The following is a 14882-nucleotide window of genomic DNA, read 5'->3' as shown; positions in this document are numbered from 1 at the left end:
TTAAAATATCTTCTAATATTATTGAGAAATCTTTGTATGTAAGTAGATTTTAAAGCTTTATCATGGAGAGATAGGGATCATTTGGGCCAAAGTACTCAAATAATAGGTAGCTCACAGTATTTTATATCTCATCATATATAATATGGTCTCTGACAATTCCAAGAGTAATCTTTGAGCAAAGAATAAGAATAAGCTCAGAGAATCCCCAGGTGGACTCATATTTCAACTAAATAATAAAATAAGAAAATCCTGGTTATAATTTTTTATAATATTATTCTCTTTGACCTAATCCTACCTTGTATGCTTCTATGTACTTATTTACATGATTGAAAATTTTAGCTATTGTTTCTTCAAGTATTCTTTCTCTCTTCCTTAATTGCTGTTTATATTCTATTCATGATCCTTCCATACAGAGGTCTTTGGCTTAATTAGTAGCACAGATTTCTTAGACTCTAATCAATTTTATCTGTCCTCAGACTCAGTAATGTTTCAAATTCATTGACACTTTTTCTTGTCCCCTAAATTGCTTTGGATTCCAAAATTATTTTTTAATTTCACTGACTCCCAGAACTTTTATTTTATGTTTCTATGAATTCCATTTTTCTTTGTTATTTGATTATTAGTTGAATGAGTTTCTAAAAGTAATTCTAATATGTCATTCACCAAATTAGGAGATATTCAAGGACAGTACTTACTGAATTCATTATTTGATTGGCCTAACTTTATTATGTTATACATGTATAGTCATTTTATGTTAATTTTTGGAAGGGGTGTGATCAGAGATGCACATTGGGAATTTCTCAGGGGTTACTCCTAGCTCTTTCATCAAGAGTCACTCCTCTCTATCTCAGGGGACTCTATTGGATATTGGAGATACATCATTTGGTAAACATATTCAGGCAAGTACCTTATTACTATACAGTCTCTCTGGCCCCTCAAATGATAATTAATTATATCTATGGTAACTCTAAAATAGATACATCCCTTTCTCTAGATAAGTTTTTTTAATTTTCCTCTTAATTTTAGTTTATGCAAATTCCTAATCCTTTCATTTTTAACATGGATTTGCCTGTGTTGTAAATGTAGCATCTTCTACGAATGTTAGATATTTAAATTTTCTAGAAATAGTTTTTGTATGAATAGAAAGTATTTCACTAAAGACAGAAATCTACTAGCAATGGTGGGTCAACTTTTTTCTGCACTTCTTTGAACAAATATAGCAATCAAAAGTCAAAGCAAGATCTTAGCAATTTAGAGGATAAAATCTTCTATAACCAACCTGACTTCCACAAACCATGTCAAACTGTTCTAGAACATGAATATCACTTAATGGAAGAAGGCAATTAGAAAACTTCTACTACGCAAGAGCTAAATTGACAAAACATTGGCAAAATTTGCAGTCCATTTCTTACCTGGAAAATTACAAATTTGTAGTGACACCAATATTCTAATAGTTTTGTTATTATACTAGTTTCTGCAGTAGAAATGCCATGTAAAGGAAGAAGAGCTCTCCTTGTTTCTACTCAGTCTTTCTAGTATTCCACTTTTGAATCAAAATTTATTGATTTAGTAATATTTTTCTGAGTATTAAATTGCAGGTTTGGGATTTTTTCATTAATATTTAAAATAAGTAACACCAATTGCTCAATGGAAAAGGTATTTATATTCTATATGCTCATTCAGGTTTTAACCCCCAGGCCCACCCATTAGTCCAACCAGGAGTGAGCCCTGGATGGAGCGAAAGTCAGGAGTAATTCTTGAGCATCAATGGGTTTAATTCAAAAACTGAAAATAAATAAAAATGAATATATTAAAATAAATACTAGGAACTGTCCAGCTGAGTCTTTAGTTTGTATGTTATATTCATGAAAAAATTATATATACATTTAGCCTTATGATTGCCTACCTCTTTAAATTTTCCAAAATGTCTTTAAATTATCTAAACCAAAATAATCTTTTGGTTCAAAATGACAATATAAAAGTAGAATGCAGAATGCATTGTTTCCTTTGGGGAAGGGGGTATGTTTAATTGTTTGCCATATCCAATAGTGCTTGTGGATTTTTCCTGACTCTGCTTAGTTTGATGCTGCAATGGGTACTGTATCATGCCAAAAGTCAAAGAGGAGTTGTTTACATGCAAGGCAAGTTCCTAAACCCTGTGTCATCATGTTTGCCCCATAAAATGTTTTTTATCATTATTTTCAGATATATTATTTTTAGATATATACTTAATTATTGTGAAAAAGCATGGCCTCTTTTGGAAAAAGTATAAGTATTGCTAGATTTTAAAAGGGATTCAGGGTCCAAGCAACTGCATAAGTTGTATCTCATGCATTGCATTAATATCTAAGCACTGTATGTTTTTTAATAGCCTTCTTATAAGCTATTTTGAGCCTATAAATAATATCACAAGATCAGTTTAATTCTATTTAGATTTAAGTTTTACTTAATATCATGATTGTGGTGCATAAAATAGACAGAGTACACATTTACTAATATTATGAGCATGCTTGACACTGAAACATACATTATGCATGCATGAAGACAGATGGGAGGGACAGGGATGTGGGCCATTTGCCTTGAGTTTATGGGTGGCATTGATATGTGGTATAGGTAAATATATCTCCAAGGTCAAGTATAAATAGGCATATACAAAATATATATCAACAATACTGCGATGATGAGCAAACTTAAAAATGCACCTGCCAGATTCACTCTGGGGCCGGGGGCAAAGCTTGAGAGAATTTTACTCTGGTGGTGGAATTAGTGTTGGATTGTTGGAACTTGATGCCCCACAACTCAGTTATGAATTACATGTAAATGATGGTCCCATAATACTTAGTTAACAGTAAACAAAATAATATATAGCTCAGGTGTACAATAAATGAATGTGGATGACATTGACAGAATTATAGAATCTATAATTATAGAATCTAGTCAGATCCTAGTATCAATAATATGAGCTGACTTTACTGTAATTCTCTCATTGCAGCATTTACACTAGGTTTATAATTTGCTACTTTGAAGTATAAGAAAAATCACTGTGAATAAGAGTTTCTTTCTCTCCACATCCCCAACAACACTGATTCTTCTTGTTCTTTGTGATGTGTTTCAGTCTCTGTGGTGTGAGATGGTACCCCACTGTTGTTTTGATTTGCAACTCCCTGATGATTAGGAGCATTTTTTTCATGTGTCTTTTGGCCATTTGTTCTTTGAGGAAAAGTCTGTTCATTCCTTCTCCTCATTTTTTTGATGGGGTGAGATGTTTTTTATTGTTATGTCAATATCTTGTATATTTTTGAAACAAGCCCCTTTTCTGATGGGTATTGGGTGAATATTTTCTCTCATTCTGTGGGATGCTTTTGTATCCTAGACTTCCTTCTAGTACAGCCTCTATGGGAAACAATATGAAGACTCCTCAAAAAACTGGAAATTAAGCTCCTATATGATCCAGCTATAACACTCATAGGGATATACCGTAGGAACACAGAGATCCAGTTCAAAAATACTTCCACACACCTATATTCATTGCAGTGCTATTTATAATAGCGAGACTCTGTAAACAATAATTCCCTTCAACAGAGGAATAGTTAAAGAATCTGTGGTACATATATAGTGGAATATTATTCAGCATCAGGAAAGATGAAGTCATGAAATTTTCCTATACAAGGATGTACATGGAATCTATTATGCTAAGTGTAATAAGTCAGAAGGAGAGAGATAGACACATAATAGTCTCACCTCCAGATTTAAAAAAAAAATAATTATATTATTGTAATAATGCCCAGAGTCATTAGAGATGGGAGCTGGAAAGACCGGCTCAAAATATGAAGCTCATCACGAAGAGCGGTCTTTGCAGGTAGAAAAAGAACTATATTAACACATATCATGACAGTCTTAATGAGTGAGAGAAGTAGAATGCCTGTCTCAAATACAGGAAGGGGTGGGGAAGGAGGGAGGGGGCATTGATGGTGGGAATGTTGCACTAGTGAAGGAGGGTGTTCTGTTTATGACTGAAAACCTAACTACAATCATGATTGTAATCATGGTGCTTAAATAAAGGTTTTATTTTAAAAAAATTAATAAAACACTAGATTCATCTTTTGTTCTGAATTTTGAATAAAGAAGTAGTCTTTTGAATCAAGGCTCATTGCATCTGAGTTGTAGGTAGTAAAAGTCTTAACTGAGAGATAAAGATTTTAGGCTAAGTTTAAAGCAGAAAAAGGAAAATTTATTGAAAGGGTGTCCACTGGTAAGGCTGACAGTAGAATCTTATAAGAGAGAGACTGGCTTAACACAGTTTTGGAGAGATTTTATTGTGTGTCTCTTTGTTGTATAAATAGGAAATTTTTGCTTTCTACAAAGCTAATACTGCTTGCATGTGAGTGAACAAGAAATTGTGAAAGTTCTGCGGATTGAACAGCAAAACTGAGCAATAGGGCAGCTTCTCTGAGACACAGATGATTATCTGACCATGGACAGCAATTCTTAGTGTGCTAGTTGGGACCTATCTCAGCCTGTCAAGTTTATTAGGTCAGGACTTTTATATACAACTTCAAAATATTAAGTTAGTCCTCATGTATATGAATTATTTTCTTCTAATTAAATAACAAAAGCACAGAATAAAGTATTAACAAAAGGGGCATGTATCATGGACTTATATTTAAATGGACTATATTGCTATTTTTATTCATGGTATTGTTTTAGAGGTGTATGTTTGTGTGGTTTTGAGGCCACATCCTGCAGTAGTCAGGACTTACTCCTGACTGAACACTAAATGTTTACTTCTGATAGACCCACAGGACCCTATGGGGTACTGTGATTCGAATCTCCTGGGTCACTAGCAAGGCAAGTGCTTTGCCCACTATACACAGACTCTGTGCCTGATTTTTTTTACTTTTGTATATAATTAAAACCTGTTAGAAAAGAAAATATGTTTTTGTATATTCAGATCTCAGGATTTTCTAGATTTTGAGAGTTTTCTTCACTCTGATTTATAAGTAGGATATAACTTCAATGCAATATAATATTTTAAATTCAATGCAAAATCTGGTTCAATCTCAAGATCAGTTACATACTAACTGATTAATCTTTCTTAATCACCAATTAAAATGCTTTAAATGGTTACTCCAAACAAAATTTTTTCTAAGAATTAAGTGTAATGCTATCTAATGCTATATGAATTGCGTATTTTTCACAAATAAAAGTTTATTCAAATAAAAAATGTTGTTCAGGAACTAAAGTTTAGAGTAAATGAAGAAGTGCATTACCTATAGATTTAACAGTGCACTGTGTCAATATATTTACAAGTGGTTTGGGAGCAAGGACTTATTTAAGACATTATAATTTATTTAATTTCTTTCATATTTTTCCTTTACATTTAAAATATGTAAAGTGCTAACATCAAGTTATCTGAGCAGGCTAAGCTCATAACTTACAATCCAAAAACAAATTTTATCCTCTATCTCATACCAGAGGCTGGGAGCACATTGCTAATAGTTATCCCTAGCACTACTATTTATTATATACACACACAAACACACACACAGACACTCACACAAACTCAACAATTAACAGAAAAGAAAATGTTTTGTTTTTGTTGTTTAATGTGTATAAAAGATAACATAAATTATGCTGGAACTACATATCCTTTTTATATAAATTTTACAATAAAAATTTGAATAATGTAGTTTAACATAAAATTGAGTTAATTTAAAAAATGAATAATTTTGAATAAATTTTACTAAGATATTAAGTTTTGTTGAAGCATATAATATAAAATAAAATTGTTCAATGATTGCCAAATTTCCAGATTGGGCATGGGAAAGACCTTGGGAACATTGGTAGAAGGAAGAGGACTTTGATGATGGGATCTGTTGGAACACAGAAATGCCTGAAATGGTTCAATTATGAACAACTTTTAAGTCATGGAACCTCAGTAAAATTAAAAAGAGCTGATGTAGTTAAATGAATATTACTGTTAATATATTTTATATGTAATAAATCACAGATTTCCTAAAAACCCTCTTTTCAAAAATCAGAATTTAACACTAGAATCACAAAAAGTATATAGGTATAGACATTCTGGAAATGTGAAACTTTCAAAGTGATAAAAGATACGTGGTTTTTATCTATCATCATTTCTGTGTTTATTTTTAAAATTATTTGATTTCCTATACAAGGACTTTATATAAGGAACTAATAGTTGTAAATTACCTTTCTTTCTAAAGACTTCAAATCATGAGTTATTTAATGAGTAAATAAAATCGCATATATAAAGAAATCTTGCACTTATAGATGTTGCAATTGCTCAGATAGCATAGTTACAATACCATATTGTACAATGGTTTCAAATGTTACTGCATTTCACCATTACTAAATTGCCCAAGACTCTCCCCTATTCATCTGTATTCTTCTACCACCCCCACTCACATTTATTCATAATCTCAGTTTTGCAACCTAAAGCTAAATGTTTGTTCTTGTTCAATAATGCTTATTTCCTTGTTCTGTTTTTTTCTATATTATCAAAAAGTGAAAACATTCCCTATATATCCTATTCCTTAATTATTTATTTTCTCACGCTCCGCTTGCCCCATACTATTCATGTTCCAGTGAACTGTATGACTTTCTTTCTTTTTTCTTTCTTCTTTCTTTCTTTCTTTCTTTCTTTCTTTCTTTCTTTCTTTCTTTCTTTCTTTCTTTCTTTCTTTCTTTCTTTCTTTCTTTCTTTCTTTCTTTCTTTCTTTCTTTCCTTTCTTTCTTTCTTTCTTCCTTTTTTTCTTTCTTTCTTCTTTCTTGCTTTCTCTTTCTTTCTTTCTTTCTTTCTTTCTTTCTTTCTTTCTTTCTTAATTTCTTTCTTTCTTTCTTTTTCTCTCTCTTTCTCTCTTTCTTTTTCGCTCTTTCTTCTATCTTTTTTTCTTTCTTTCTTTCTTTCTTTCTTTCTTTCTTTCTTTCTTTCTTTCTTTCTTTCTTTCTCTTTCTATCTTTCTTCTTTCTCTCTCTTTTTTTCTTTTTTTCTTTCTTTCTTCTTTCTCTCTTTCTTTTTTCTTTCTTTCTCTTTATTTCTTCTTTCTTTCTTTCTTTCTTTCTTCTTTCTTTCTTTCTTTTTTCTTTCTTTCTCTTTCTTTCTTCTTTCTCTCTCTCTCTTTCTTCTTTCTTTCTTCCTTCCTTCCTTCCTTCCTTCCTTCCTTCCTTCCTTCCTTCCTTCCTTCCTTCCTTCCTTCCTTCCTTCCTTCCTTCCTTCCTTCCTTCCTTCCTTCCTTCCTTCCTTCCTTCCTTCCTTCCTTTCTTTCCTTTCTTCTTTCCTTTTACTTTTTTTCTTTTTTTGGTTTTTGGGTCACACCTGGCAGTCAGGGGTTAGTCCTGGCTCTATGCTCAGAAATTGCTCCTGGCAGGCTCAGGGAACCATATGGGATGTCGGGATGGCTGAAGTAACCCATTGAGTGTATATATCACATCATTGTTCATTCATCTATCATTGACTATTGGAATTTTTTTCCTCAGACTGGCTATTGTATTGAATAGCAATGAAAATAGGTATTTGTTTGTGTGTGTTTTTTTGTGTATGAAGAAAATAGTTTTTATTGAATGAAATTTATGTAATGTGAGGGGAGAGAAATGTATATATATTCAAGACCAAACATGGACTTGAACTTATGTTTGTGTGAGGAACAGAATGTTAAAAATACTTTTTCAGTATGTTAAAACTTGATGTGAGAATTGTAACATTAAAAAGAAATGCTCAACCTTATGTGAATAATAATATGGGTACTTTAAAAGTTATTCTTATTTGTTTTGAAGAGCCTTTCATTTTCTTTGATTTCCTCTAATTCAATAGTCTTTTAAAAGTATGTTTTTTAGTTTTCAAATGTTTGAAATTTCCACAATGTACATTTTTCTTTTAATTTTTCTGACATTGCATTGTGTTTTGAAAAATATTGATATATAATATAGTCATTAATATATGAAAAGAAATGCAAGAATCAGGCTAGTGATAGATCACTTACATTAAATAAAATTTGAAACTGAAAACTCCTCATAAAACACACCATAATTTTATTGAACTATTTTGCTAAGTCATTTTCTTAGATAGGATCAGTTTTTTAGGGGGGAGGTATTTGCTTTCTAGGACAATATGTACTCTGTGTAAAATATTATGTCAGTTAAAACTCAATTTTAAATTTTATTTTGTGAAGTTTAAAATAAGGATGGGACAAATATAAAGTACATTTATGAAATAAGTGAAGTTTAAGAATTGTTAATTTCTGATTCAAAAATACTGCCATCAACAACATATTATTTGACATTTTTTAGTAAAACCTACATAGATAATATCATCTTTTGATCTATTTTCTATTGATCATATTTATTAATATAAATTATTCATTATAAATAATGTATGCATGCCTATTTTTTCTTTATGGATCCTGGGGTTTGGGAAACAACCAGGTTCTCAAGACTTACCCTGGACTTTTCTATCAAGGATACTCTTGTTACTACTCAGTGGATCATATAGATTGTTGGCCATGGAACCCAGGTCTGCCATGTGCAAAGTATGTGCCCTCATACTGTACTAACTCTCCAGCATAGTAAAGTACCAATCAGAGCTCAAATGAGATATGCATTTTAATTTTTTTAACATTTTTGGTTTTTTTTTGGTTGGTCAGTTGGTTGTTTTGTTTTGGGGACACACAAGGTGACACTCAGGTGTTACTCCTGATTTTTCATTCAGAAATCGCTCCCACTTGGGGAACTATATCAGGCACCAGGGGATCAAACCCCAGTCAGTCCTAGGTTAGTGCATGCAAAGGAAATGCTCTATCACTTGTGACAACACTTTGGACCCTGTATTTTAATTTTTAAATTATGTGTCTTGCTGTTAGTATGGACAGATAATATTATTTGGCGACCCATAGCTCTAAATAATGTATTTTGCACAATATCTGCTAATGTGAAGTTTTAAAAGTAATCTGACGTATAATCAAATTAAGAGAATATCCAAAGGAAATTTAGACACTAATTTTATATTATTCCTGCTGAAATTCATTAAAAATTTAAAGAATAATTACAGCCATAGTATTTTTAAAAGTATGAAATTATACAGTAAAAGATTAAATAATTTTAAGAAACTTAAGTTTATGCTAAGGTTCTCCCTGGCTGGCGAGTATCTCTTCCTTTTCATTTTAATTTCCAATAAAACTTTTTTTTCCAAATAACCAGAATAATACTACTATTTGTTCAACTAGTAATAAAGGTCAAACATTATTTTATTTTTATTTCATTGTGTTTAAAACACCTAATGAAATGAGTAAGCAATTTATCTGGGCAAAAAATAAAGATGATACTTGGTGCTCTGTTATTCTTTAGAGAGCAAAAATTTGAGTCTTAGGTGAGTCGCTTGAAGGCTGCATTCCCTTTTTAGATCATTGCATTATTAACATACACACATGGTTTTCAAAGATCAGTTATATTTTGTAAAAGATTTTGATTGAAAATAGCTGATCTGACATGTTTCAAAATTTTGGACAACCTGCATATTCCATTTTAGTTGGATGATAAAACAATTCTACATCAGTGTAGATCTTATCTGCTTCCCTCAAAGGCAGGAAAAGTCCCTCTTTGCTTCAGAATGCAGATAGCATAGCTAAATTTAATCTCACTTTTGAATGTTTTAAATTCAGCTATTTATAATTATTATGGAATCTTTCTTCCAGATTTGCAAATATTGTGTAACCTCTGCCTCTCTCAGAATCCAAATAGAGTGGGATTTCAATGTACTATTTGAAGAGACAAAAACTTCCCTTTTTTACTTTTCTCTAATAAACCCTGACTATGTTCTGAAAGAAATGGTGAAACTTCAAATATTCTTTCTTGGAATATGATATTATTTTAAATATACTGAGAAGTTTCCACAGCCTTCCCATTTGCTATTTTTAATGTAATTTTTCTCTATTTCAGTAGTTTTTGTAAGTTTGGCATCACTAGAGGCAACAAAGCCATAAATTTTGGTTTCGGAAATTGTACATTCATAAAGCCTATGCCTATAATGTGTCAAGTAAAATTTGTGATAGTTTATACTTTTTTAAAATACTCATGATTTTCAAATCATGCTTGAAAATGTTTGAAGATTTAACTACAAATATGTAATTTGTGTCATTTGTGCTTAGAGAACTTAATTTATAATCTAAATATACTTTTCCCTGATATTTTAGCTTGAATTTGAACATATAATAGGGAATAAATTTTCCACACCTTGGAGTCTTGTGTATGCCCAATAAAAGAAAGAAAGTCTCTATTAACTAAATTCATCACTTGAGGTATGACTCTATTATAAAGCACCATGTTTTACCTTTTCAAGTGGTGGTTTGCTTTCAGGCCTACCTTAGATATTCAAAAACCCCATGTTTGGTATACAGTGGCAAATTATACATTATTTTATGTATATATTTATATATAGAGTCATTGAAGTAAGACAAGTCAAATTATAGACCCTAATTTTACCTCCCTTGCATCACTTCCTTTACCTCTCTGTAAATTTATCCCAATTTGTTGAGTTCTTTCTTTTTCACATAATAGTCTTTATGTTCACTCAATGTTAATCAATCTCATAATAAGGGTTATTATAGAAATTCTTTATAGTTAGAACTTCAAAGTAGACTGAATTTTTGGTATATAAACTTCAGAAATCTTATATCAATAGGTTTATTTCATTCCTCCACTGTAATTTGGAAGGATTTCTAAAAAAAAAAAAAAAAAAAAAAAAACCTTCCTAATCTACTTTATTTCTGTGTATTTTAGCCCAGGATCATTGTAACAGTCTTACAGTTATTCCAACTGATATTCCAATTTTCACCTCTGCGAACTATTTTATGAAATTTAAGAGTGGGTGAATTCCTAGTAATGGAAGAAAAGAAAGAAAGAAAGAAAGAAAGAAAGAAAGAAAGAAAGAAAGAAAGGAAGGAAGGAAGGAAGGAAGGAAGGAAGGAAGGAAGGAAGGAAGGAAGGAAGGAAGGAAGGAAGGAAGGAAGGAAGGAAGGAAGGAAGAAAAGAAAAAGATAGAAAAAATATAGGTTATTTTATGTGCATGTATTTTCATTCAGAAAGGCAAAGGCAAATGACATTTTCAAATAAGTTACTAATTAAAATATAATTAAATAATAAGTTTCCTCATAATCCAATAAAATGATATAGATGATTTAGACAATCCAGAATAAACATATTTTATCAGAAATTATTGTAAAATTAAAGTACACTGTTGCTATTTGAGTGAGGAGTAAATTAATGTTTTTATTTCTTAAATAATAAGCTCAATTAATCTGTTATTTGAATCTAATTCATTGATAACTGTACTGTCATTCATTTCAGTTTAAGATGAAAACACATATTATTGAAAAAAATCATGTTTTACTTCTTTATTTTTAAATATGATAAAGTTCTCAATGCAAATATATTCTTTCTACTCATGTGGAATAATGTTTTTAATAAACACAGAAGATAATCACAATCATTACTTTAAAAATTCCAGACCAGAAAGTAATTGAGATATACGTTAAACCTTAGTGGTATATCAAAAGGCACTGAGAAAAAGAGGGAGAGTATAAGAAATATAGAGAGTAATGTGCCCTAGAGAACGAGAGAGACTCCAAAGGTGAAGAGAGCCCCTATACACATTCAGCATGAAAGTTGGAAAGTCTACATCTCAAGAGGGTAGATATGGGACGCAAGGCTCTGGCACTATGTGTCTGAGCCAACAGCACACATGGGTGTTTAGTGTGAACACATGGGAAAAAAAAGAATATATGTGCTAATTCACTTTCCATTGTGATTCTACATGTGCCAATTCACAAAGCATTCTATGAGATGGACACGTAAGCAATCATTAAAAGTAAGGATTTTGGAAAACATCAACATCAAAGTGGGAAGGTGTAAAAATACTTTAGTAGCTGTGAAATAAACAGGATATAGGAGTATATTCATGTGATAATCCTACAGATAGTACTTCTGGGATCATGCTGGGTTTTGTTTTGTTTTGTTCCTTTTTTTTTTGTATCTTTTTCTTTTAATGTTCACTTACATTATTTTGCAAAGAATTCCCTTAGGCTTCCAGAGATCTGCATGCAGTCATGTTATAAAAGATGGTGAAAAGGAAATAAAGGAAATAAAATGAAATTGCATGCTTAAATTTTGTTGTTTAATTGTAAAAGAGAAACATTTGAATTTACGTGTTAATTTGTACTCTTATCTGCACAGGCAAGTTAAAATAGTCTACCTGCTTTTGAGACTGTTGTAACTGTTTCTCTACATAATAGAGATATTGAGAGGCATATAATATACCATGGTTATCCCATATATTAAAGCTATCTATTTGTAGTACATTCATTTTGTCACATATTCTGTATTTTTGTTAATATAAATATTTATAAATAAATATCACTGTCATTTTGCCAGTTAACCCAAACTGTTATTTGGTTAAATAGAGATGAATACCTTAGGAGTATCCATTATTTTGCATTATTTTATTACCTGCACTTAATATTCTCATTTGCACAGATAATTAAAGCCTGGTTGGCATTGCTTTATAGATGGTGTGTTCTTTAATCTACCTTCTTTTCTCCCACTTTTGTATGTATTTTCCTTTTTATAAAATTTAATAAGTTCATATTTTCTTTTTTTTTTAATTTTTTTTGGGGGGCCATACCTGGCGGTGCTCAGGAGTTACTCCTGGCTATCTGCTCAGAAATAGCTCCCGACAGGCACAGGGGGACCATATGGGACACCGGGATTCGAACCAACCACCTTAGGTCCTGGATCAGCTGCTTGCAAGGCAAACTCCACTGTGCTATCTCTCCGGGCCCAATAAGTTCATATTTTCAAATAGAACAACTGAGCCCTATGACATGGTTATATCTCCATAAGTGGTGTGTTTGAGATCAGATCCATAAAATTAAATAAGTCTAGTTGCAAAATGTGTCCTATTACAGGCAGAGTCAGTCTAGTTTCCTCAGGAGTATTTTTTATAACCATGTGTTCATGATAATAGTGACTTTCAAGGGCCTAAGAACTATACAAATGTATTGAAGAATTAAAATATAATTTGTATAAAACTTTAATTTCTGTGCAAGAATATTTATGTAGTTTTTATGTTATATATCTATGATGTTCATGCTTTAAATTTTGCATTTTAGATTAAAGACTGCAGATTATTCAACAACATTTTTTATTTTATTTCTAAATGATAATCAAATGAAAATAAAATCATAATGTTAAAAACTAAGTTATGTCACATTAATGCATATTGTGAAAGGAATGAAAATAAAGTGGTATTAAAAACACAACAAATATATTTCTACTGTTAATAATAGAAATGTTATCCATTGAATGTGTGCTATAATTTATCTCCAAAATCTGTGAGTAAATTACATTGGAATTTTATTTAATCTAAACTATTTTGAATCATGTCTCACCCAAAATACATATATGATCCTGGTTACTCAATACTTAGTATATATATTAGGATTCTCTATATACTCTTCTGTTATATAGTGATTATTGGATTTTGAGTTATTATGTAATAAACTACATTCCATTTCTATTCATACTAATATTGTTTGCTTTGTTTACTAAAAGAAGTAAAAATAGTGACAACATTGGAATTTGTTCAATTTACCAGAGGAATTATGAACATGTGTTATATTGAAACATAAATTGAGTTCAACATTGCATGGCATATTAAGAAGTTGACAGGCTCAGAAAATGTTTCTAAAAACCTTTATATACATTAATTTTTAACATTTTTCTTTATGTAATAGTAAATTTTGTTCAGATTGAGAAAATAATTGGGAATAAATTAAGTCAGAAAATACAAAGGTGGGGCCGAGCGGTGGCGCTAAAGGTAAGGTGACTGCCTTGCCTGCGCTAGCCTTGGATGGACCACGGTTCGATCCCCCGGTGTCCCATATGGTCCCCCAAGCCAGGAGCAACTTCTGAGCACATAGCCAGGAGTAACCCCTGAGCGTTACTGGGTGTGCCCCCCCAAAAAAAATAAAAAAAGAAAATACAAAGGTTAAAAGTCTTAAATTATATACTAAAAATAATTTGATTTGAGATTAATAGATGAATAATCCACCTTTACATATAATTCAACTTTGTGACACATTTTTTACATGACTGAGTGAAGAGCAAAGTGATAGAGGTCAGAATTCTCTGTATTTATTTTCATCAGGTAGTTTATCTATAAATTGGAGTAAAGAAAATATTTTGTACACATGTATTAAATATATTGCATTATTAATTAGTTCTCAAATACTATAAACTTAGAAAAATAGTTTACTTTTTATTTTGGGTTATATCACGCACGTAACTATAAAGTTTCTTCTTAAGTTATTATAAGAATTAAAAATTCTAAAATACAGGTAAGGGTTATTAATAAGTACATTTTCTATAGAAATTTTCTCTGGCATCCCATAGTATGTTTATAATGAATTTTTTTCTCTTAGGATTGTAATATGACATCCATTTTATTTAATGAAGTACATTAATCACAGGTACTTTCTTCCCCTAGCAATGGTTGTTTTGAGCAACTTGGAACCAAATACAACTTATGAAATCAGGGTTGCAGCTGTAAATGGAAAAGGCCAAGGAGACTACAGTAAAATGGAAATTTTCCAAACATTACCAGTTCGTAAGTAATCAATGTTGTTTTTCACTTTGTTGTCCTTCTCTTTAATAGCAAATTTTAATGGGATTTTAAAAGAGGAAGATAATTTCAACACTTTTAAAAAATGAATTGTGCCTTTGTTAAGTGGTTTTTACTACTTAGCTATATATAAATTACAATTGCTTTCAAGATGTATCTTGATCAGGAAGTTATTTAAATTTATTGA

At 31.1% G+C, this 14882-nt stretch overlaps 1 protein-coding gene across 2 annotated transcripts in view; it reads left to right on the top strand.

Moving 5' to 3' along the window:
* The window catches only part of NCAM2 (neural cell adhesion molecule 2), a 424349-nt gene that overhangs the window by 353192 nt on the left and 56275 nt on the right, over positions 1-14882 (top strand). For both annotated transcript variants that reach the window (XM_049785726.1, XM_049785727.1), the window contains exon 13: positions 14561-14680. In XM_049785726.1, the coding sequence (XP_049641683.1) occupies positions 14561-14680 (120 nt within the window). The remainder of the gene's footprint in view (positions 1-14560; positions 14681-14882) is intronic.

This window comes from Suncus etruscus, chromosome 13 (assembly GCF_024139225.1).
Source record: "Suncus etruscus isolate mSunEtr1 chromosome 13, mSunEtr1.pri.cur, whole genome shotgun sequence".
NCBI lineage: Eukaryota > Metazoa > Chordata > Mammalia > Eulipotyphla > Soricidae > Suncus > Suncus etruscus.
This window is presented reverse-complemented; position numbering and strand designations above follow the sequence as displayed.